At 36.2% G+C, this 27,495-nt stretch overlaps 1 protein-coding gene across 1 annotated transcript in view; it reads left to right on the top strand.

Annotated features, from left to right (window-relative positions):
- LOC135210900 (protein turtle-like) overlaps positions 1-27,495 on the top strand; it is a 194,512-nt gene that overhangs the window by 151,656 nt on the left and 15,361 nt on the right. Inside the window, 3 exon segments of the mRNA XM_064243838.1 lie at positions 21,638-21,779; positions 24,038-24,168; positions 25,340-25,499. Coding sequence (XP_064099908.1) covers positions 21,638-21,779; positions 24,038-24,168; positions 25,340-25,499 — 433 coding nt within the window.

Here is a 27,495-nt window from a genome sequence, read left to right as displayed (position 1 = left end):
TGTGTGTGTGTGTGTGTGTGTGTGTGTGTCTATATATATATATATATATATATATATATATATATATATATATATATATATATATATATATATATATATAATAGGATAAAATGCGTTATAATTTGGTTTTCTTCTGGAGTGAAGGTTTTACATCTGTTTTGTCTTCTTTATTTTCTTTTTAGCAATTTGTGTAATCACATTGTAGATTGTGAACACAGTTGAAAAACTCTGTCAAGGTATTTTCATTTTGCTAGACTGGCGACAACAAATTATTCAGGCACACTTTCAAAGTCCAAAGGAAAAGAAACCAATTTCCTTACAAACCTCAAGGCTGAAGAAAACAAAACTGACTGTTGCAACCTCCAAAAAAAGAATATAGACGCAGAAAATAAAAAAGCGAAGTCATTCAAACTGGGTCAAAAATAAATGGTAAAACAAAAACCGACATATCACTTGTCACCGAATTCGAAAAAGAGAGAAAATAGGAGGGACATCAATCAGCTGCTTTCCTTTTCGGGCGACATTTCCTGACTCTCTCGAAACTATTCCGCACCAGATATTTACCAAAACTAGGCATTTTCAAGTCACAGGAGACAGCGACCGAGATAACTACAGTCACATCATCGAGAATGACCAGAATTGCTGACGGTATTATGTATACATATGCCTACGAATAAAATTTTTAAAAATAAGCTCTATTCTACCATAACATAACCATTTCATACACATAAATCACAATAAAATTAAAAATTTTACGAATAGCCAATAAAATCTGTCCAACGGACTGGGTATATTTACTAGTATATATTATATATATTTTTATTGGATACTTGATAATGAGGACTGGTTTTATATATATATATATATATATATAATATATATATACAATATACTGATATATATAATATTATATATAGCACTCACTCTCACTCATATATATATTACGGACTGTTACCAGTATATATATATATATATCGGTACTATGGTATATAACGCCAGTCCTCACTATCAAGTATCCAAGAAAAATATATGTAATATATACTAGTAAATATTCCGTTGGACGAATTTTATTGGCTGTTCGTAATATTTTTAATCTTATTGTGATTCATGTGTATGAAATGGTTAGCTTAGGGAAGAATAGAGCTTATTTTTAAAAAAAATTTTCATAGGCATATGTATACATAGAAAAATATTTTGTTTCTATATACATGCATTCTACATTTCTATATAAACTTTTTTTATATAGTATAATTCAAAGGGCATATTTTCGGTTTAAAGAATGCGAAAGATAATACGAATTTCCCATTTGCGTACAGATGAGTACTTTAGAATTAGCTGTGTAAAAAAAAATTGCAAATGAAAGAACATAATTCTTGCATCTCATAAAAATAGCATTTATTGTAGTACATCACTTTTCCTTGGGCAGTCATAATAGTTGCTTCTATGACAAGATGGTCCACTCCTTTCGAGACTAGGCGCTTCCCCCAGCAAAAAGTTGGGGCATCTAGGTTTCGAAGTCAAATGATAGGACACCCAACTTCAAGGTACAGTTTGTGAGATAGCATGCCTAGGGGAGTTTTTTGGTGTTCAGAAATCAGGTGTGAATGTGGTGGCCTGTTCTTGGTCCGTTACAGTGTCCACTGAACTGTAAAACTTCTCCTCACGGTCAATATGTGATCACAGATAATGGTCAAGTGTTCCGTCTCATTGGTAGGTGAAAGGACCGCACGTTCACACAGACATTCAAGGTTGGTATTAATTGGTGGACAGATCAGGATACACCTTTGCACATAACTCCTCAGGATCTTTCACATACTGACCTATAGTTGACACGTCGATGAAGCCTTTCTCATCGGCTCCTATTACGCCATTACCTATGTCAAGGAGTGTATAGAAGGCGCCAATAGTTGGTCCATTCTGTAACCTTAGTTGTGAGGTGTCGAGATTTCTACCTCTTCTCACCCTCCTTCCTATCGGCCTGAACTTGGACTTGAAGGGCATAAGGAGTGTCATTATTCATCTCAGTCACCTCAAAAACTATGGATTAGATAGACACTAATATGTGTCATTTTTTGTGTTGTTTTTAAACATCACCCCTTCCCATCCCCTTCTATGAGGGCTGAACTTGGACATAGAGGGCATTGGGAGTGCCACTAATCATCTGTGCAACCTCAAAAACTATGGATTAGACAGTAATATCTGTAGTTTTTGGTTATTTTCACCTTAACCCCTTCCCACCCCCTTATCACTCCCCTTCCTATTGGGGCTGAACTTGGACTTAAAGGGCATTAGGGGTGTCACTATTATCCTTAAGCAACCTTGAAAACTATGGATTAGACACTAAAATATATTGTTTTTGGTAATTTTTACATTTCACCCTCTTCCCACACCACGCCTTATCCTACCAATGGTCCGATTTTAATCATGTTTTCACAATGACCTTCTCGGTTTGATATTGACTTATATTTAAAATGTCATCAAAATTAGTCAAGAAATGTGGATTTGTATAGCGTTCATACATACAAACAAACAAACAGACACACATTTTCTAGTTTATATATATGACCAACACCAGGTGTTCACATGTTCTGAGGAAAATAACACTATATCATTTTTGTCTTACCCAAGGCTACATGTTAATGGAACGGTAATGTGTTCAGTGTTGAAAATACATAAAGCTGAAAATATTTTGTTTTTAATGTCATTATCCATTTACATTTTAAATTTAACGTAAAGGAAACTCCTTTACGATACGATAATACAAATACTTTTTGTCTCAATGTTGCCTTGTCTTTTAATGCATTCTTGGAAATGAACAGGTATCATCAGTTTGTCTCTTTCCTCTTATTGCTATATAAATTACATCATGATATTACACTGCAGAAGGAAGTTCTTGGATAACTTTCCACAGATCCTGCAATGCTGCAAGACTGTTTTGGATAAATTGGTCACAGCAACTCGCAAAATCAATCATAAAGCCCCATTCTGCGAAATCAGCTCTTTACCACCTATGAAGGAGACTCTTACCTTTTGGAGCGTCATTGAGAAGGAAAACACAATCATCCTTTTGGGAGGAGTTTTACAAAAATATAAACATTCACAATCATTCTTTTGGGAGGAGTTATACAAAAACATAAAAAATTCAATAAAAATATGTCACCCTTAAGAATCTAACGATACAGTGGTGCCAGTAAATAGTTCTACACATAAAAGTGTCTTCGGAAATGTCACTGGATAACATATCAGTGCAAGTTTATCTGACAACAAATGAACGGACAGAAATTAAATGGATGTACCTACTAGAACAAGCTATGCTACTTACGTTGCTAAACATCTTAAATATCAGACCGGAAGCAAAAGCTTATAATTAGCCAATGGCTTTTCCGCTTTTTCGTTGTGTGGGGTTTGCTGAACCGGATAAGAGCTGGCAACCAGAACTCATTCAAAATAATAAAATTTGGCTATCGAAATAATCGACAGTGAATATCCAATTCTTTCTGGTCTTGGTGAAACAGTAATGAAAAATTAGAGGCTGAAAGTTCTGGAGGGAGTAGAGAATGAATGGACACAGTAAATGAACACTTCTGGTTTAGGAGGGATAAAGAATACTATTATGATCGAGTCTAAGATGGGTGGAACCTGTTAAGGATACAATGGAATGGAATGGAATATTTAAATGTAGGCCAAAGGGAAATTAATACTAAAAGGTTTTAAAGGTATAACAAGAGGAAAACCTCGCAGTTGCGCTATGAAACAACTACTGTTAGGAGAGGATGGAAAGTAAGATAGAAGAGACTATGAACAGAGGTATAGTAATTAGAATGAAAGGGGTTGCAGCTAGGGGCCGAAGGGAACGCTGCAAAGAAACTTAAAGTCTACAGTGCACCATGTGAAATGCACTGATGGCACTATCCCCCTACTGGGATTAGGGGTAGAGGTCGAGAGGAAGGCAAAGTGAGCGAAGATTTGGAAAAGGGTTTAGCAGAGATGATGATTTCGATAACAATAGCTGGAGTAGGAGTACTCGTCAAGATAACCGCCCCATTAGGCCATTGATAGTGATGGCAAAGAATAAAGACGATGGCAACGATGTATGGTTTTCGGGAGATTATGGCAACGTGGGAAGTATTACAAAACTATTATAATGGAGAGTTTTTAGTTTTCTGTTAAAGAAAACTATTGAGATAGCTTTGTCCGCCCTCAGATCTTAAAAACTACTCAGGCTAAAGGATCATCCACCATCCAGTCATCAAACATACCAAATTGAAGCCCTCTAGCCTCAGTAGGTTTTATTTTATTTAAGATTAAGTTAGTCATGATCGTGTGTCTGCCAATATCACAGGCCACCAACGGGCCCTGGGTGTTTCATGGGCCGCCGCTCATATAGCATCATATGCTGAATGTCGGGATTAGTATAATGAAAAGGAAACTTTCGCAGAACTCAAAGTGTGTCTGCTTGGTTTCTGATGGCTATTACTCAGAATTACGTGTATGTATCATTTAAACGAATTTTTAGTGTTAATCCGTGTCATACATATATGTACATTGATAAGAATTTTAAGTCTATTTGAGTATATTTGAATCGAACGAAATTAAGCCGATGCTGTTGTCATTGTTTCTGATTGAGCTGGTTTTATACCTGTACGGGCTCTTGCTCACAGAGCGGGCCATAAATTTTTGATGAGCAGTTGAATGATAGAACTATGGTATTAATTAAGCCAATCAGCAGCCTATATCATCACAGCGTTGTCATGACACAATATTTATTAACGACAATATTTCGATAACAGATCTGCTAACCAAAATGTAAGAAGATAAGGAGAGTTACCGAACAGGGTGCCGGGAGAATGACTGCTCAGCGAGTCACATGGCTAACTTGGGAGCAGAGCGTTTTTACAACTTACTGTGGCCTCTTTGAGTTTGAGTTTATAGGATTGTTTTTGTTATTATAATTATTTTTTCATAAACTTAAATATAAAATACAAACTGAACATTGGAAGTGGAAACCAAATGAAAATGCACTTAAGAAAATACAAACTTGATTCTATCAAATGTTTATAAAAAATTACTTAACTATTTTATTTTTTATTTTGAATACCGTTACTTTGCAAATCTTATTTCCTTTTTGAGTTTAATATTTTCATTCTGAACTAAATTCTGTATCTAAAAAAATAACTAATTCTATCCTCCGGAACATCGGTATTCTTGTCCTTGAAAATATCCAGAGTACTGAATACTGCCATGACTCCCGGCTTTAGCCTTTATCCATGGAAAGTTTTGAATAATTCTTAAATGTGATACAGATGTTTTTGAAATTGTACAGAAGCTTTAGAAAATATTTTTCTCTTTACATATGAGGTCCAATCCTCACTAGTTCCATCTGTACCAGCTGAAACAGAAGATGGATACTTATTCCTAAACTTATGTGCTATGAATCCTCCGAAATAACTTACTCACTTTGTTTCAAAGATTCTGGTTCTCCCTCCAGTAAATTCCATATGACATCTTCCACATTCCCAATCTCATCGGTTACAGGTAGGAGACACTATGTATCACACGGTATTAACACTAAGAATAAAAATAAATTTATTATGTCCATTAGAATTACTTTACTAACAGTATACCGAGGCTGTAAATTATATAAAAACTAAATACCATTAGGAAATACTAGCGAACGTATACGAACAACCTGGAGGAGGAGGAGGAGGAGGAGGAGGAGGAGGAGGAGGAGGAGGAGGAGGAGGAGGAGGAGGAGAACGAGGAGGAGGAGGATAGAAGGAGAGGAGGAGGAGATGAGAGGAGGTAGGGGAGGGGGGAGAAGGGGGGGGAGGGGAATGGGAAGGGTTAAAGGGAAAAGGGGGAAGGGGTAAAATGGGGAGGGGGAGGGGGAGGAAATTATCCAACTCTACAAAGTAAAATTTCCCGTACTAACAGGCCATATAATATTAAGCAAACATTCTGTAGAATGTATGAAACTGTTGTATAGCAAAAGACCTCATTGCACAGTACGTATTTCTTTTGATAGCGATCGTTATATGCATTTTATAAGTACCGCAGATAATGGGAAGATAATCATAAAGGCTAAATTATATATATATATATATATATATATATATATATATATATATATATATATATATAATTATAATTAGTTATTTTTATCATCCTAACACCCTGATCAAAGTAAGCTTATTCTTGTGCAAGAAATTTCTCTCTCTCTCTCTCTCTCTCTCTCTCCTCTCTCTCTCTCTCTCTCTCTCTCGTTATCTTCCCCTTCCTTTATCAAACATATAACTGGCTATTTCATACACATAAAAAATTGATAAAATTATGCCCTCTCTAGCTTTCTTGTTGACTAGCATTTTCTCATTGCAGTCATTCTCAACATACATAGGTCTAGGCATAATTACAATTTTATCAATCTTAACCAGTGAATATCCTTTTTTTTTGCATTAGGAATACTATGGAAGATATTATATACTTTATATGCTCTTTAATTGCTAGAATTATCCTTATAAACCTATGGTTTCGTTCAGTTATGCAAGAAAGCTCTCCTCTTAGTCTATCTCACGAAAATAACTGTCCCCCTTCCTTTGGTCGACTAATCATGGGCCCATTGCTGCACATGAAAACAATTTTAATGAAATGTTCGTGTCTCCATCTCTAGCATTGACTAGCATATCCCCTCCGCATTTATTTATCTCTCTTTCGTGTTGACTTGTATATCCCCTATGCAGTCATTCTTAACTACGCATAGGTCTAGGCCTAACTAAAGACTTTTCACTCGTGACCAGCTAAATATGGTTTATTTGTATTTGGAATCGAGCGGAAGATATATTTATGAACTTTAAATGATAAAAGTATTCATATAAGCCAATAGTTAAAATGTTTATCCACAATTTTAAAGGTAATATACTAAACCTCAGTCAAGATGTTAAATACCTGAATCAGCAATGGCGCTGTCATGCAGTGGTAAACGTTGGTTTGGTATGGTATCATCCTTCAGTTTTCTTGCATTTGCAGGGTAGTAGTTGAGCAATTCATGCCTGAGGTTTCTTAAAAATGAACCGAACACACTTGCGTTTTTGGTGCTTATATGGTCACTTCTGCAGATGTTAACCCACCTCCTACACATCTCGGGATCTTGAGGGAACGACATAGGTAGCCTTTTCACTTCGAACATTGTCCCTTTCTGTTACAGCATCCATAATTAACACATATCTCCATGGAAATAACGTACTAGATCCCGAAAACCCCATGAAGTGTCACAAATTCGTGAAAACTCCCGCTTAACTGTTGCCACATGCAAAAGGGAAGAAATTACTGGCTTGCCCAGCGGCCTGTACCAATGAGGGGGCACCTTGTGATTTGCACGCAGAGTTGAAAAAAATAGACTAAGGGTAACTCACCTTATCTTCTTATGTCTTCCTGCTAACACCGACTATAGCTTTGAGAAACCTGCAAATATAGTTCGGGGAACACAAACTAAAATATTTACGGGGAAGAACATTTTCATGAGTAAATTGCTGTTTACTAACCAAAACATTAGAAAGCATTTTTTTTTTTATATCGCTTCCCCTGAAATACTTCATTTCAGCCGTTGCAAATTTTGTAGCATATTGCACAAGGAAAAAAAATCCACAATTACTGTACTACCATTGTGTTGGCTGTAGTATATGGTTTCCCGTAGTGGTGTTTTTCACTGTTTTTTTTTTTTTTTTTTTTTTTTTTTTTTTTTTTTTTTTTTTTTTGCCAATATTTACTTCCTTAAAACTTTTGTCCCCGTTCAAGATCGTTTCCGCACATTTATTACCCGCAAAGCTGCAGTAACCAACTCGGTTTTAACGCTGGCAAACAGTAGCCACATAGTCCACACATGTAACTGCATGTTTTGCATTGATAACCAACACTTGTCCCTACCAACTTCTACAGTTGCACCAATTCACTTTCTCATAAGTTCAATATACGAAACAGCTTAAGACTTCTGTTTAGCAGTTAATACGTGCGTTTGTCTATCACTGCCACGATCTCCATCACGAAACCGAACCACCTCTACGAATAGCAGTGCAAATTGTTTCTTTTTACTCTTGGAGCCTTCTTTTTATAATTCTATGTGTCATCCATTAATTTCAAGAAACAATTGATGTCAACTAACACGAGGCGTCACGATGAAACAAGAGCGAACAAACACAAAAGCACGTAAAATAACGAGTGTCGGGGAGGATCAAACTCACACTTGAAACTATCACCACTACTAACAGTATTACTGGTTACTTTCGTCACTTTTTTTTTTTTACGGTGAGTCGGTGAGTGTTTCGCCCTCTTTGCCTTAGAACGTATCGTATCGGAGATTCAGGAAAAGATGATTATGAAAAATTTATTAACTGGGAAAAAAATATATCTTCATCCATTCGGAAGGCGGCACAGACCACGCAAGACCTTACGTCACGTGAATTATCCGCATTTACCACCAATCTTGACGGATTTAGAGGGAAAAAAATTTCGTGCGTCTGACCTGTCTAACATATTTTGCCCGCCAAATACATGACAGTTTCAACATCTGCTGCCCAAATCTCTATTGTTAACGTGCATAGGCATGGTCAAACTACATCCTAACAATATGGTAAAATTCAGAAGTATAACTCTATGGGAGCCCAACTTTTATCGTTAATTAAAGAAAAAAGTATTTTCTGACAATTATCCGTGGATTCATGAAATCAGAGGACCATTTAAAGGTCGTTCATGAACAGCCGAAGCAAGCAGCAGGCCATTGCGGTGTCATACAATAGTATAGTATAGTATAGTATATTTGTTTGTCCTTATTTGTTACAAATTCATAGTATAAGCAGAAAATTCGCCGAAGCAATTTAATGCTTATATGGCGATAACATAAGGCAAGTTTACTGGTTTTACATAAAAGTTATACAGACTTACAAGCTAAAACAGAGACATATACATGCCAATAAAATAACACAACACCCCGTCTTAGCTTGTGTTCCAAGGAATAAAAAATACCTGGGTAACTAAAGGAGTCTTTAAAAGCACAGTTCAACACTACTTAAAATACCTACTGTTGTGCAAGTAACAGTTTTTTGTAATTTCTGAGAGAAATATAAAAGGAATCTTCTAAAGTTTTCTGTCAAGTTCATTGTTAAGCCCAATCAGCTGATAGTGGAGGAATCTCCTTTCAACCTCCGTACGTATGATCGGTGTATGATAACCACGGCCCCCTACTATGAGTTCAGGGCCTCTGTAACACGGTTTTTTCGCAATACTTTTTATCTATGCAATTTCATAAATATAACGCTTATTCAGAATACATATTATATCAACACATAAATTTTAAGTGTATTCTGCACTACGTAGGTTGAATAAATTTGGTACTTGTAATGTAAAAGTGACCTTTTTTTGAAGACGGGCCACTTACTCAGAGAAAAGGTTTCGAACGCACTCGTTACGTAACTTATGGCAGCATTTCTTCCCTCTTTCTCGATGGATGATTGGCTATACGTAACGACGAACTAACCTCTGGCAACAATGACATACAAATTTAAATAAAGCAAGCAAAGCAGTACACCTTTATGAACTCTGGAACCTCTCCACTGATAATTGTCATAATGAACAAACCAACAAAAATATGTTAATGAATACAAAAAACTTCGATTATTAGTCTAACTCCCAAATAAGTTTCCAAAGAAATTACAGTCTACTTATAGGTCACAATCAGATTAACAAGATGTAGGGAATAGTTGGTAATTATCAAAAACATAGTAGACAAGCTTGATTTGATAACTGCTATATCCAATGTCAAGCAATTTTATTTATTGGCTATCTACCTATTTACTGAAAAAAATAGCCGGTACCGTATATTGGCTTTAAACCTTCACCAATAATTATCGTCAGAATGGTGACTTCATGAGGCTCCACCCACTTTCGCCTCGTTATAATTCAGGATAACACTGAAGGCTACCATGGGCATTGTTGGATTAGAAAATTTAACTTCTGGCTATAAAACTAATTTCTCGAGTAGTTGTAAGAAGTGCTAAATGATCCTCAAGGATCCCAGCAGTTGGTTTAAACGTTTAATTCATGTATATTACTGCTATACTGTTGCGGCACTACTGCTACAGTAGTATTACTACGCTAGCAATGATACCCCACCCACATCTATGTATCGTTCCGCCATTCATAAAGTCTTTGGGTTTCAGAGCCGATGGAATTTCTGTCTGGTGGATGGGCGGGGCAACATTTAGTCAAAAGGTGGTTTTGTTTACCTTGCTTACGTAATGAATGTTTTTCGACTCTTAGGCTCGTAATCATTGGCCATGGCGTCGGCTAGAGCATTTTTACTCTATAAAAAAAAATTAAAACTATCGGGTTTAGGTTATTGATAATGCTGACAAAATTTGTGTGTGGTTGTAAAATATACATATGTCAACTTTCAGCTACATCCGATGCTTTGACAAGGAGCAAAGTCCAAAAAACCGTGTACAGAGACCCTGAATCTCATAGTAGTAGCCTATTCATGGGAACTCAAGTTGGGGCGTAACAAAAGATCGTATAAGTAAGGCAGCTCACTCATAAGCAGTCTCCTCAAGAACTTGAATAAGCTTAGTTTATACATGCTACTTATGTTTAGTATCTGCAAACGTGTATATAGTTCCGATGTGCCCATCACCGGTCTTCCATCCTCATATCTGACTCCCAGAATTATTCTTAACAAGTTGTTGACACGTACCTTCAATCTCTTAAGCATAGTAACAGGTGCCGAGCCCCATATTAAGAGGTGGTTATTCAAGTAGGGAAGCACTAGAGCATAATATAGTTTAAGCAATATGTCAGTCGGCACGAAATCACGAGTACTAATAATTGCTCCAGTTATACGGCTGACATTAAGTGAGACATTGTTTATGTGTTTTGTAAAATGTCAAGGTATTAGTGATAGTCAAGCCTAAGTATTTGAAGTCCGTTACCCATTCAATAATGCCATCAGCGAAAGATAGGGCAAGAAGTTCCTGGGGAGGCCTGGTCAGGACAAACATCAACTTACTCTTACTAGTATTAGGAGTTAGCATATTTGCTATTAAGTATACCTCAAGTTCACTAAACAAATTCCTAATTTTATTCATAAGCTCGGTGAATGAATGGGATACCAGCAGAAAAGCAGCATCATCCGCAAATAAAATTGTTTCGGCCTGCACTGCATTAGGTAGGTCATTTATAAAAATATTAAAACAAAGAGGACCAAGTATAGACCCTTGAGGCACACCACATGTAATCACTTTAACATCAGAATCAAGACCATTTACGCTTACAAACTGCCTTCTGTTAGCAAAGTATGATCTCAGGTATAGATGAAATTGGCCACGAAACCCGTAATGCTGTAGTTTATCCAAAAGTATTTTGTGTGACACAGTGTCAAATGCCTTTCTCAAGTCAAGGAAGAAGCAGACACAGAAACTCTTCTCTTAAGTTAAGTATATCTTAGTTTTTACCAGACCACTGAGCTGATTAACAGCTCTCCTAGGGCTGGCCCGAAGGATTAGATATTTTTACGTGGCTAGGAACCAATTGGTTACCTAGCAACGGGACCTACAGCTTATTGTGGGATCCGAACCACACTAAATCGAGAAATGAACTTCTATCACCAGAAATAAATTTCTCTGATTCCGCGTTGACCGAGCTGGGAATCGAACCTGGGACCGCCGGATTGGCAGCCCAGCTCGAAAACCACTCGTCCAGCGTGGAACTAACTCTTCTCTTGATAAGCCTATGTTGCAATAGAGAGAAATTTAGTAATGGCCTGTGTAGCACTTCTATTCTTGTGGAAGCCATATTGAAAATTATTAAGAATAGAGTACTTTTCAATAAAGCTGTTCATCCTGTCTAGAGTTAACCTTTCAAAGATTTTTGAAGCCACGGGTAAAACTATGGGCCTATAATTATCAATGATGCTTTCTAATCCAGACTTATATACAGGAGTAACCCTTAAGACCAACCATACATTGGAAATCAATGCCTACGCCCCTCTCCGCACGTTAGGAATAAGGGAAATTAGGTAGTGGTTGCTGATGACTCAGCAGGTAGACCTATGTGCAACCTCCCACCCGACTCCGCCAAAACCATAGCTACAGTGAAATATATCAAGCCATGAGCGGAACATGAACTCGGGACCATCACACTGAAATACAGGTGTAGCCGCTGAACACAGATTAGAAGTACATTCATGTAGATGGATCCCTCAAAAACCTGTGGAGTACTACCTGATCTTTTTGTTTAGGTTCTGTGTTCTCGGGGTGTCGTAAAGTATTTAAAGAAGGAGTCAAATTGAATAGTTTGCCTGCAATTGCCAAGTAGGTCAATTCAGGCTTGCCCTTGTCGGCGAACCCAGCTGTAAATGGTTACTATCAAGAGCGGTAGATAAAGAAAGACATGGCCCTAGTAACCACTTTCAAAAAGGCTTGCAAAGATCGTGAGGGTTGAAACCTAGTACCACTTCCTCAGAAAATAAACGGATACATCTCTCTCTCTCTCTCTCTTCTGTACCTATATATATATATATATATATATATATATATATATATATATATATATATATATTATGTATATATATGTATATATAAACATATATATATATATGTATATATATATACATATTATATATGTGTGTGTATGCGCGTGTTTCTGTGTGTTTTCACGGTAAAAATTCACTTAATGTCATGAACAACATCTGGGTGGGTAAACAATTTTTTTCTTCGTTGCAGACACCCCGGCGAGGGGAGAGAGACTTTTCCGCTGCCACCATTTGTGATTTTCTTTTTCTCTGACTTAATGGTCTGTTGGGTTTGTTCTTTACTGCCTTAAGAGCTAGATATACTAGGCTGCAATTTCTCCCACTCGCTCCCTCCCACTCATTCAGACCCTTCGCATGTTTTCCACCTTCCAGGACGTTGCTCTAACTGCCCTTTCCATCCTTCTTCTGCGCGGACGCTCGGCCAACCCCCGTCAGCCATCTCTCACCTCGGTCACTCCCATCTACAACAGCCGCCGCTGCCGTTCTCGCCAGAGCTATTTGAGAGAGGCTGCGACCTTTGTGGATAGCCAGGAATTAAATTTAACGACTTCCTAAATTCCTTGGCCGAGGAAGGTCTTGACACTCCCTCGGGAAGTTCGAGGAACAAGTGGAGATTAAGGGGAGTTGGGGGGGGGGAAGTGGAGCGAATTTAAAATTGGAGATGGAAAGAGAGAGAGAGTGTGAGAGAATTTATTAGATGATATGTTTCTTTATTAATTATTTCGAGAGAAAAAAAATTGTTACGAATTTTCATATATCCCTTCATACTGACAAACATTGATCTGGTCAATCAATGGTGGGGGGTGGTGAGAGAGAGAGAAGAGAGAGAGAGAGAGAGAGAGAGAGAAGAGAGAGGTTAAGTAAGAATCATCACAGAGTAGCAGGAAGGGAGATGAGATAATCGAATTTTGTAATTAAAATACTGTTATAAATTACGTGAACTAAGGAAATATTTTGTCAGTGAATAATAAACGTTGGGTAAGATGAATTTACCGCTACTGGAGAATATATTTTAACTGTATCGCAGTATCCTCCTTCGTAGAAACAACAGTATTGTCATACGTGGCTTAGCACATAGGTCTGATTTTGACAGTATCCACAAATATCCACAAAAATTGACTGGTTTTTCATTACAGGACCTTGTCTTCCATTTCAAACCTCTGTCATTTATCGTGGCTCAAGGAATCTGTACGATTCTGAACCTTTTACTTGGAAACTTACTATAATAAAGTAATTCCTGGCGCACATCTCAGTACTGGGTATTCAAAATTCCTCCCGGTAGGGGTTAGTGCCAGTGAACCTCAGGCGGTGCTCTGTAGGCATTATAGGGATCTTTGCAGCGTCCCATCGACCCCTAGTCGCAACTTCTTTCACTCCTTTTACTACACTTCCGTTCATATTCTCTCTTCTATCATACCTTCCACCCTCTCCTAACAATTGTTTCATAAACCAGCTGCGAGGTTTTCCTCTTGTTACACCTTTACAACCTCTTTTACTCTCCGTTTTCTTTTCAGCGGTGAGTGACCTCAGGTCCCAGCGCTTGGCCTCTGGCCTAAATCTTATATCCCAATTCTAATCAGATTTCCGTCACTTCGGTGGTCAAATCTCATTCCGGTGGTTTTAAGGTAATAAGAAAACTTACTGAAACCAAAAGAAAATCTCTAAAGAACGCTGCACGCTGGAGTCATTCGATATTCCTATTATTGGAATTTAATTCATCGCCCCGTATGTTCTTTTTTTTCACGAAAGTAATCTGCAGCCCGGTAAAATGATGAAAGCAATCATTGCAAATCTTGCACTAAAATGAATAGCCAGTGGAGTCCAGTGTGCGTGGGTGTGGGTGTGGGTGTGAGTGTGAGTGTGTGTGTGTGTACCTGGGTGGAGGGGGGGGGGGGGCGATGAGAGCACATCAGCAGGGAGAAGGAGAGGGAAAAGAGCTACACAGGGTTAGATGAATGTTATGAAAAAGATATAGCGAATTAAGGGGTTACTATCCAGAAACGCAAGAAAGGTGCATCATCGTGGTGAATGGCAGTGTGTGTGATTTCTGTGTAGGTGAGTTGACGAGACGTTCATGAACCTCTTTTAATAAAAATGCGACTGCACGATTCTGTAATCACAATAATTAAAGTTCGAATGTGGCGATGACTTCGGTTGTCTCAGCTATGGAACGAACCAGTAGTGGGGGAACGATTAATGCCTGATATATATATATATATATATATATATATATATATATACATATATATATATATATAATATATGTATATATATATACATATATATATATTATATATATATATATATATATATATATATATATATGGAAGATATGAATGTTTCCTTGCAGTTTTCTGTAAAAGAAAACTATTGAGATAGTTTTGTCTCCTGTCTGCACTTTTTCTGTCCGCCCTCAGATCTTAAAAGCTGCTGGGGCTAGAGGGCTGCAAATTGGTATGGTGATCATCCACCCTCCAATCATCAAGCATAGCAAATTGCAGCCCTCTAGACTCAGTAGTTTTCATTTTATTTAAGTTTAAATTTAACAATGATCGTGTGTCTGGCAACTCTATAGGACAGGCCACCACAGGACCGTGGCTGAAAGTTTCATGGACCACGGCTCATACAGCATTATATGTTGTACAGAAAACTCGTTTCTTCGGCGCATTTTTTACTTGTTTTTAGATTCCTACAATTTCGTGCTTATCCTCGAAATTTGGCTAAATGTGGGAGTCGTCGCTTGAGGCTGAGGTAAGGTGCACCTCCGTTAATATTTACTCTTCTTGATGAAGGGACATCTAAGAAAAATAGGCAATGTTGCCCATTCTTAGAAAAACCAATTCATAAACAAACAACAAATGACTCTAATTGTGATCGATGGGATAGATACCGCAACTGAAACTATGTTTCTAATAGTACCACCAACACGAACAGAACCTGCAGTCTCCAGGCTAATGATTATCTCTTTGAAAAGTTTAGTGATGGCGTCAGTCACTTCAGCGATCTAGAGATTTCTAATTTGAAGATGCATATGGAAATGTTACTCATTCATAAATGTATGGGGATCTGTCCTTGAAGCCAGTTAATATACATATCCCATTCCATATTATAAGCGCCTACCTCTAGACCACTGTTTCTTCAGCTTTCTTGTGTAGCGGACCCCATTTATTAAAATGGATCATGTACTGGACCCATTATTATGATAATTTCCCTCTTGAGTTTAAAAGTGTTTTCAGGGTAAAATATATAGTTCTAAAATTGCTACTGAATTATTTATTAATGTCTTATCTTTAACATAAATATTTACAATATTTAAAATGATTTTCACAACATTATTAATTTTGCAAATTTGCACGTAAATTTTAGTGAACTTAACAGCAACGCTTCCTCCTCACATTATCCTGAGGACCCCTTGGAACATTCCACGGACCCCTGGGGGTCAGCGGACCACACTTTAAGAAACACTGCATTAGACTCTCTGGACTGAGGCCCTTTTTCCCAGTAAGATCCTTGCACAACAAACTATATAGCTACAGCTACCTTCTTTGGACTAGCCGTCGGCAGCGGTCTCCTCTGCATTTTGATAGTTTCGAGGTTCTTGTCGTGTCTGGATCTTCTTCCTTGATTTTCTCTGAGGAGCAACGACACTTGCACGGCCAGGATTGGAGTTTCCTTTGAACACATTCTGATTTATTTTTAGTTGTTTGTTTGTTTGTTTGTTTACCTCTCGTAAAATAATCTTAATTGCATCTGTTAAAATGATTACTTCTGCACTATTCTGTTTGCTGTTAATTTGTTTGTATGTTGGTTTACATATATATTAAGGTGGTTTTAATTTCATATGCGAAAATTAATCTAATAAAAAGTTTCCTCTGTTGCTTTAATTTGTTTTATCGTCTCCTTACTTCTGCTTGGTTATATCCCTTAATTGTTTTTTTTTTCTCCGTTAAAGTTATTGAGCGCAATGTTAACCTTCTTTCATTTTTCTGATTATAAAGCTTCCAAATTCTGTGCACAGTTTGAGAATGACTCGTGGAGGAATTGCAATAAAATAAAGAAATCCAAATCGTGCAGTTTCAACCTGCTAACCCTCTTTGGCCTACGAACGTTTCTCCATTAAGTCATTTGACAAGTTTCTTCTGCAATATACATATCAAGACTTCCTTGGTTGCAATATCCTGAATTGGTTACTTTATCTCTTATTATCAATACTCTCCCAATATCACTTCTCATCCATCATACTACCAAAAGAGTGACACACTACGTGGAAATGCTAAGGACAAGAGATAAACAATAGTACACAAAAATGTCATCTATTTTAAAAATTGTAAACAAGTAATTTAAAGGAATCAAATAGCAAGGGACGTTCATCAGTTCAAGAACTGAAGAAAAAGCCCAAATCCTTTGATGCCCTTCAGAATGTATAAGTCCGTATAATTAATGATAAGACGGGAAGAATATTCGCTTTAAAATGAAATGAAAAAACATCATTAATAAAAGAATGTGACAACAATACAAGATATTCAAGACTGAAAAGACACAAAGAATGCAAAAATGATAAGGAATGTAAAAATAATATGCTTTCATCAAGGAATGAGTAAACAATTTGCTGGAACTAGAACATATTAAAATGCAAGAGCATTCAATAATGGAAAGGCAAAAGAGTATTAAATGCTTCAACGTGCAACTCCCGATGCGAGGGAAGTTGTGGAATTTTATACGAGGTCACGAACCAGCAACGTTGCAATACAATCATAAAAAGATCATTTCAGAAGAATTGCATTTCAGTGACTTTTAAGAGAATGCTTCGTAGCTCCCGGATTAAAAAATCCTTTGGACCCATTCACGTTATATATTCCGTTTCGATTCAACATTGACATGAAGTTAATGGCACCGATATGTGAATATAAATATTCCTCGCTATAACATAACTCAGGCAACCTGTTTTCTCTTGTGATCGCTGGATTACTACTTCCCACATTAAGCAATCTGAACTGTATATCACACTAGTAGATGCAAACACAAATCATAAAAATTAATATTAAAATCATACATATGAGACAAATGTACATAAGAATTTAATAATACATGATCTAAAATGGGGAATTCATCTACCTCACATAAACTCAGTAAATAAATCCCATAAAATTATATGAACTAGTACCGTGAAGAAAGAGAGTAGTAATATGTAGAATTATTTCCTATTGGCAAGTAACTTACACTGGTGCTTAATACAATCTAACTTCACAATTACACCAGATTAGTGTTCAATTCTTACCATTGTATTTAAGATATCGAAATGACAAAATGCATTTATACAGTATCAGACCATCCAATAAAGCAATAACTTTTGAAGCGCATTTCAGGATAGCATCGTTTGATATCCCAACAGGTAATCCTTTCTTATCATTTACACTCCTTTAAGGCTTCACCATTGGTGAGCTTAAACTTGTAGTTACCTCAGGCTCGAGAAGTGCAAGACAGTTACAAGTTCCCGGTGTTTTTTCTTTACATCATTTTCCCTGCAGAGATGTCAGATTTTGGTACTTAACAACTTCTGATCTTCCTCTAAGTTCATCTGTCAGAAATTCGTTGAACTTGAGACTGGACAGACTCGGTATTCTGCAGCCATGAGTACTGAAGCTTGATTTTCAAATGTTTACTTCCCTCTTAACACGTGACGATCACCAAGGGGAACGAAGGTTAAGTTAGGTCTGGATGGTAAATGGAAGACGATGTACTCAATGTCTCTGGTCCTTTCAAAGGCACAGGTGAGGTCTGGGTAGGGGCAGTCTATCTGGAGGACACCATTCCTTCTCCAAGTTCATTCCATTCTCTCTGCTTTCCGACTGGCTGTTAGTGCCGCTCTAGTGCTTCCTGGTAGGCAGTCCAAGACCTTCAAGATGTTCAAACAATGCAGCTCTTGTCTTCTCGGGCTCTCAGGATGACAATCAACTGGAATCCTAGGTAGCAGCACAGGTCCTCCCATCTGAGGAGACAAAAATAAAAAGTACAAAATGCCCCCAAGTTTCTTAGGCGCAATCGAGTTTCTGTACATCGTATAATGCTGTATGAAACTATCATCCACGGCCCACGAAACTTTCAACCGCTGCCTGTGAAACTTTCAGCTACGGCTGGGCGGTGGCCTGTGTTGTTGGCACCTATAGAGGCACGATCAACACTAAGTCTAAACTTGAATAAAATAAAAGCTGTTGAGGCTACAGGTTACAATTTGGTATGTTTGATGAATGGAGGGTAGATGATCAACATACCAATATGCAGCCCTCTAGCCTCAGTGGTTATTAAGCGATGAGGACGGACAAAAAACGAGCGGATGGACAGACTGATAAATATCTGAGTAGTTTTCTCTCACAGAAAACTAAGCAACAGGTGTAAATTTCTTCCCTGACACTATTCAGGTAAAGAATTACATTGGGTTATCTGTATTACTACTAGATTAGATAAATCTCCAAGGCCATCATACTTACATGCATTTAGCAGAAATAAACATCAAGCATATAATGGTCAAAAACAAGTCAAGATTAGAGGCAGGAAGGATCTCAGGTTAGCACTGGCTGTTACTGACTTCTGATTTAGAGGGACTTTTCAACACTATGGCTGAAGCACTTAGCCAGAAATGAGGAAACTACTCTACATTTATATATTTTCTTTTCCTAATGAAGCTATTCTACATTTCTTCTGTTAATTCCTGTGAATAACAAGGGAGGAAAGAATCGAGGTCTTTATCATTCTTCCGAATGGATATATATTAGAATAAAGAGGATATGACAAAGATAAGCAAAAAGAAAAAGAAAAAATAAATTAGAAAATAAATAAAATGCTTTGGAAGTCTCACCACATATCATCGCAATAATATATATATCATATATATATATAGATATGATATATAGCATATATATAGTAATATATATAATATATATATTAATATAATATATATATTATATGTATATATATATATATATATCTTATATATATATATATATATATATAGATAGATAGTATATATGCATATATATCTATATATATATATATATATATATAGTATATCATATATAGATATATATATCTATATATATATATATATATATATATATATATATATCTATATATACTATAATATATATAGATATATATATCATATGTATATATATAGATATATAGATATATATCTATATCTATCGATCTATATATATATATGACTATAATTATAGATAGTATATATGACTATATAATAATATATATCTATATATACTATATATATCATATATATATATATATAGATATATATGCATATATATCTATCTATCTATATCTATATATATATATATATATATATATATATATATATATATATATATATTACGATAAACTGAATATGAAATTCGTGGCCTAAAGACTGCTGTTTACCTGAGGAGTAAACACATGAATGCAATCGAAGCATAGTACAAAAAGTCCCGACGAATTTTTTCACTCCTGCCGGCGGCAGCAGCAGCCGCATTGAACAGCTGCACTCTTCGTCCAAGAAGGAATTACTTCCGTTTCATTTTTTATTTCTAGTATTTTGATTTGCATTAGAGGCGAGAAGGACATTTTTGGCTTCCAAGAGGATTTTATTTTACCTATTTCCTAAACCTGTTTTCTCTATGAATTCATGGTTTCAGAGCTGTTGGCATAAGTTAATCGTACCGTAGTTTAAATATATTGAATATCACCCACTTTTCAGGGTTATTTTGCTTTAAAATACATGCAGTTTTTTTAATTATCGTGCATACACCGTTTATACACTCACGTGAATACCTTTAATTATATGTTCGGTTTATGCGTTTGTATAGAAAAAATTATTTGTATAATCTATAATCAAGCAAGATTTTGGGCCAAGTCTGTTTAAACATCGTCTACCTTGACACAAAAAGAAAGTGACCTTCACGGAAATAAACAGACATTAGTCAAAGTTCGTATGAGAGAGCAAGCGAAGAGTGAAACTGTTTGCGACAACTTCCACAAAGTCACTTAAAAAACTTGTGGCTTTCATTCAGGAAACAGTAAAAGACAATTAAATTACTGTTTCCTTTCTAGTTTTCTGTAAATTGAGTGGACTTTGTCTGTCTGTCCGCACTTATCTGTCCGTCCTCAAATCTTAAAACTACTGAGGCTAAAGGGTATATTGATCATCCACCCTCCAATTGCGTCGGTAGAATGTTCAAATAGCCCCTTTTAATGTACGTACCTCCTTTCATATTCTCTTTCTTCCATCTGACTTTCCACCCTCTCCTAACAATGGATTCATGGAGCAACTGCCAAGATATCCTCCTGTTACACATTTCAGACCTTTTACTGTCAATTTTCGTTTCAGCGCAGAATGGCCTCATAGGTCCCAGTGATTGGCCTTTGGCTAAGTTCTATATTCAGTTTAATTTTTGAAGAGTGTACCTTAGCATTAGAAGCAAGAAAATACTTGTAGACATGCCTTGGCAGGGTGGTGAAGATGCTCATATATAACTAGTTAGAGGCTCATAATATAGCGAACTGACATTTCAGTTTCTAACTATTAGAAACATATTCAGACGTTACTCTGTTAAGAAAGTGAAACGTTTTCTAATTTCAAAAATAATTTCTAAAAGCGTATATCTCACTAAAATTGAGTCAGAGGTCATATCTGTCAATTATCCTTGAAGAGAGTAGCTTTTTTTTCGGGTAGCTTAGTGCTGCACGACATGGCCTAAAATCAATTGTTTTATTTATTTTCTTTTTATTTCAATAACCCCTTTCTGGCTCTCATCGGCGCTATAAGAGAAGGTATTCGATGATGAACATGAAAAGCTCGTCAAGATCACATATACTGGGATTAAAGGATAAGGTAAGAAAGGGCGACCAGGACCTGACGACAAACATCAGAATAGCAACAATTATATAAGTTATATTCTCTTGCTCGAGTGGAAGGTGTCTAGTTACTTCTGTGGACTCATAGATCTGTAGCAGTAATATTGCGACCATTGAAACCTTTCATGTCAAAAGATCTTTTGTATTTTGTTTTTATGGCAGACATCCGTGGATGGGAACGTCACCAGAAGCACGCTGCGTTTTTCACCGCGTCCTCAAGACGATGGAACAACTTTGAGATGCATAGCAGAAAATCATGCGACCGACACCCGCATTGAAGACTCATGGAACCTCACAGTGCAATGTAAGTCAGCGTCATAGAGGTGAGGAGTGGATACGTTTTGTTCGTGCAAACCTTTACTTCTTTTTTCTTTTTCTTTTCTGTTTCGATTAAGACAAAAAAAAAATTCCTTAATAGGTTACATCTACGCTCGAATAGTTAGTCTTATAGGACATTTAATTTGGTCTCTGTTTATTTTTACGCAACTCAATATTAGATTACGACTGTTAAGACCATTTTCAACATTCCTTAACTATACCATTTAACAAACTATTTCCGGCCTCTTTCGTCAAAGACACTTCGTCTCCCGGGAGGGAGGCCAATTAACCGTTTCGAGCCACCAGGGCACTTGCCAGTCACGTCTGTCCCAGAGCCAGGGAATTTCTCGCTGTCTGCGACTGTGACAAGCGATAATTGTCTTTCATCACCATTTGCTCAGTAACTACCATTGAGGTGATGCACAGTTTAATATCATTATACTGCTGGATAGTTTTAGTTTATCATGGTCCATCAATGATGTCAATAATGCAAAGAGCAACTTAAAGTAACAGATATCGGTCAATCTCATGTCCTCAATTCGAAAGTATGGAAACTGCCTTTGCAGTAATATAGTATTACTGCTGTTTGTTTCAATTTTTATAGTCAAGGAAATAGGAAACACTAATCTCCTATTTGGATTTCCACTACTGATAGTGGTTCGGTGGTACTGTCCTCAAGATTTTACTTATAGTAAGCTCATTTTAAAGCAGAACAATTATTATCCATTCTAGTATACTTCAAAAAAGTAATTATATCGATGAAAGTTAATGGAAAAAATATATAACAATATTTCTACTTTACAATGAAAAAATGCTTTCCATAAAAATAAGAGAAATATTTACATTTATGTTTACAACATGCAAAATGCGATGAATAGCGTTCTAATGATGTTTTATTTATAGATATTTACGCCAGTAACAGTATGGCAATGTTTAAGAACCGTTTTGTTGAAAATCAGAACAATAAAAAAACTCATAATCACTTGAGTCAATAAAATGGAAAAGTAAATCCACAGTAGTATGTATGTTTGACTTTGTAATTTAAAAATATATAAAGCAGAAAGCTTTCGATGACCTGCACAGTCCTTCTTGTCAATCTCAGTTGACAAGGAGGACCGTGCAGGTCATTGAAAGCTTTCTGCTTTATATATTTTTAAATTACAAAATCAAACGTACATACTACAATGGATTTACTTTTCCAATCAGAACAATGTAATTGCTAGGGGGGGGGGTAAAATACGTCTGGCAATGTTTTCATTTGACCACTCTTTGAAAAGCTACAGTTCACATTATGATAGTCGTTTTCTTTTACTTAAAAATGAATACTTTAGCTTTCTTGTATTATAAGTTCCAAGAGCAAAACAACGAAAAATAAAAAATCAGATCAACGAACTGAAGTTCACGGTAAACAACATTGCATATACTCAACCAGAAGAAAACATACCGAGCCGAAAGTAAGACAAGAAACAGAAAAAGGCATGAACTTCAATGAAAATGTTAGACTGTGTGATCGTAACGACGGTCCTATGTTGTTTTTTTCGTGAGAGAGAGAGAGAGAGAGAGAGAGAGAGAGAGAGAGAGAGAGAGAGAGAATGTTAGGAACTACAAGCACATAGGAGGAGACTTTTTCTCCAGCTTGGGAGTGAGTGCTGTGCATCTTCCTACCCATTATCTGCTTCAAGCACATTCTTACACGGCTGTATGCAAGCATGCATGCAATTTTTAAACACCTGTTCACGTGATGCATTTGAACGTTAACGTAAGTAGGAAATTAAATGAGAGGATAGGGTTCAGTCCTCATGTGGTATGAACTCGCTTCCAAGACTGTTCATTCATTCTTCATAACATTCATGACGCTAAAAGTGCTAAAAGATATCATCAATCTTTGCCCATCCTATTCCTGCCCACACGTACCCTCTCCCTCTTTCTGCTTCTCACATTAAATGTATCAATTATCATCATCATTTACCCTTGCTCTTCTGCACCACACCCAAGAACATTAATTCTCTCTCTCTCTCTCTCTCTCTCTCTCTCTCTCTCTCTCTCTCTCTTTGTATGTGTGTGTGTGTGTGTATTTGCAATAACAATGCAAGGCATGGTTCCGCCAGCGTTTCCTTTATCAAATCCAATAAAAGAACTATACGGAAAGATAACGGCATTTTTATCTGCTGCCCTCCATTGCTTTTGTAACATCTCTATTTTGTTCAGTTCCTTTTATCCTTTTATTTTTTATGTTTTTTCCAGATATACCAAAAGCCACGGCCACCTTCGGATCATCCCTGAATGAAGACAATATTAAAGAAGGAGATGACGTGTACTTCGAATGCGCCATCTTGGCTAACCCTAAAGTATCTCACGTTTCCTGGAGGCACAATGTGAGTTCTTTGGTTGTATTTTCCGATAATGATTTCTAATTGTTCATGATGAATGAATGACAACAAAAATAAATAAATAAAAAATACAGAAGGAAATAAAAAAAATATAAATTTTCATTTTATTCATGTACGATGAGCAACATAAAACTCACATACTTCACATATCTTTCATTCATACAGAAAACCACGTAATTCACTTACCTTTCATTCTCATGAAAATGTGCGTACTCCACATATCTTTCATTCTTGTAAAACATAACGTGTCCCACATATCTTTTTATTCTTATAAAACCCGCGTACTTCACATATCTTTCATTATGAAGAAAATCACTTACTTCACATATCTTTCATTCTAGAAAAACCACGTACTTCACATATCTTTCATTCTTATAGATAATCACGTATTTCATATCTCTTCTATTCTTATAAAAATTACAAACTCCCTATAGCTTTCATCCTTATAAAGTTTCACGTACTTCACATATCTTTGATTCTTAAAGAAAATCACATATGACATATATCTCTTGTTCTTATAAAGATTACGCACTCCCTATTTCTTTCATTCTTATAAAGATTCACGTACTTCACAGATCTTTCATTCTTATAAAAATTCACGTACTTCACATATCTTTCATTCTTATAAAGATTCATGTACTTCACTCATCTTTCATTCTTATAGATAATCACGTATTTCATATCTCTTTTATTCTTACAAAAATTACGCATTCGCGCTATCTTTAATTCTTATAATGATTCACATACTTCACCACATTTCTTTCATTCTTATAAAGATCTTTCATTATTATATAAAATCACATATTTCATATCTCTCTTATTCTTATAAAATCCCGTACTCCCCGTATCTTTCATTCTTATAAAGATCTTTCATTATTATAGAAAATCATATATTTCATATCTCTCTTATTCTTATAAAAATCACGTACTCCCTGTATCTTTCATTCTTATAAATATTCACGCATTTCACAAGTCTTTCATCTTTATAAAATAAATAACGTACAATAAATATCTCATTTTATGAAAATATCACGTAATGGACATATCTTTCACTCTTAAAAAAATCACGCACTCAAGTAAAACAAACCACTTTACTCATCTTTAAATAGATAAATAAAACCATTGATAGTTCCGAAACGCTTCTCGTCATTGGCAGAACAAAGTCCTGACCCACAACATCTCCGGGGGGATCATCGTCAGCAACCAGAGCCTGGTCCTGCAAAAGGTAACGAAGGCGCAGGCGGGGAGATACTCTTGTCACGCTCATAACGTCATTGGCGATGGAAGTTCCAGCACGTTACGACTGGACGTTAAGTGTAAGTAAAGCCGTTTTCAACGATGGTTCGAGAGTTAGGGGTCACGTTATTGTGATATTAAGTGCAAATGACTGTTTCCCTCGCGAGGCTGGAGTAGCCGCCTTTATTTAGGGGTTTCAGGAGCCATAGGGTTCTTCTTTCGGGGGTTTCTTCTATAAATCCTCATCAGTAGCACGAGTCTTCAAACGGAGAACAAAAAATCCACGGTTATGTAAATGTACATATATTTAAATTTTAAACTTTAAGGAGAGCTTTCGGGAATCTGTCCGGTTCCCCTTAAGGGGAACAGATTCCCGAAAGCTCTCCTTAAAGGTTAAAATTTAAATATATGTAACATTTACATAACTGATAGATTTGTTTCTACATTATTATTATTTTTTTTTTTTTTTTTTTTTTATTTTTTTTTTTTTTTTTTTTTTTTTCCCTCTATCACAGTCCTCCAATTTGACTGGGTGGTATTTATAGTGTGGGGTTCCGGTTGCATCCTGCCTCCTTAGGAGTCCATCACTTTTCTTACTATGTGTGCCGTTTCTAGGATCACTCTTCTGCATGAGACCTGGAGCTACTTCAGCCTCTAGTTTTTCTAGATTCCTTTTCAGGGATCTTGGGATCGTGCCTAGTGCTCCTATGATTATGGGTACGATTTCCACTGGCATATCCCATATCCTTCTTATTTACTATTTTCAGATCTTGATACTTATCCATTTTCTCCCTCTCTTTCTCTTCAAACTCTGGTGTCCCATGGTATTGCGACATCAATGAGTGATACTTTCTTCTTGACTTTGTCAATCAACGTCACGTCTGGTCTATTTGCACGTATCACCCTATCCGTTCTCATACCATAGTCCCAGAGGATCTTTGCCTGATCGTTTTCTATCACTCCCTCAGGTTGGTGCTCGTACCACTTATTACTGCAAGTAGCTGATGTTTCTTATTATTATTATTATTATTATTATTATTATTATTATTATTATTATTATTATTATTATTGTGTATGCTGGAAACAGACCTTTTTTCAAACACGTTTTATTGAAAATAATGGCAGAATTTACAGAATTGATATTATACAAAATTCCCTCAATTCTTCTAATGACTTGATTTTCTAGCTCAGTGATATTCCTAAGCAACTGCTGTCCGATGTTCAGCTGCTTAGGAAAACAAGTGAGCCAGAAAAACAAGTCACTAGAAGAACTGAGAGAATTTTGTATAATATCAATTCTGTTAATTCTGCCATTATTTTCAATAAAATATTATCATTATTATGAACTTTTATGAGAGCAGTAGCATTGAAAATAATGGCTGTTTCTACGGCATTCAGTATATAGAATCTTGTCCATTCTTCTTACAGTTTCCTTGTAAGAAGAATAGAGAAGATTATATAAAGTGAATGCGGTAGAAACAGCCATTGCTTTCAATGCTACTGCCCTCAGAAAAGTTCATATTATTATTATTATTATTATTATTATTATTATTATTATTATTATTATTATTATTATTATTATTATTATAGATTGAAGGAAAATATTTTTATCATGTGTTGATGAAACAATACAGTATATCACTTTATATCTGAAAATATTATTGTCAAAACTATGATGAAGTAAATCACGTGACATGGCGGCATTTCCTATTCTGAAAACCTTCAAAGACAGCCTCTCCAAATTTAGCATACATGATGGGCACACAGTCGCACATGAGAGAGGGCAATATGATGTGAATCTGGATACAAGTCAGGTCGTGGTGGTCATGTTACTTTGCTCCCGAATCAAAATGGTAGAAGTTTGTAAACTATTCAACCATTAGTTTGATTTTACTTATATTTTGTGAGTGAACACTGGGCAACGCAGACTGCATAGAAAAAAATATCGCATTTTCACTAGTGCCTGTTCAGTGATATGATTCTGTAGTACTATAGTAAAACGAATATGGATAAGTTAAGCGATAAATTTTCATTTTAAACTTGCAAGCACATATAGAACTGAATTCTTAAAAAAAG

This window comes from Macrobrachium nipponense, chromosome 4, assembly GCF_015104395.2.
Source record: "Macrobrachium nipponense isolate FS-2020 chromosome 4, ASM1510439v2, whole genome shotgun sequence".
NCBI classification, from domain to species: Eukaryota; Metazoa; Arthropoda; class Malacostraca; order Decapoda; family Palaemonidae; genus Macrobrachium; species Macrobrachium nipponense.
The sequence above is the reverse complement of the archived record's forward strand: the minus strand, read 5'-3'. Positions and strand labels throughout refer to the sequence as shown.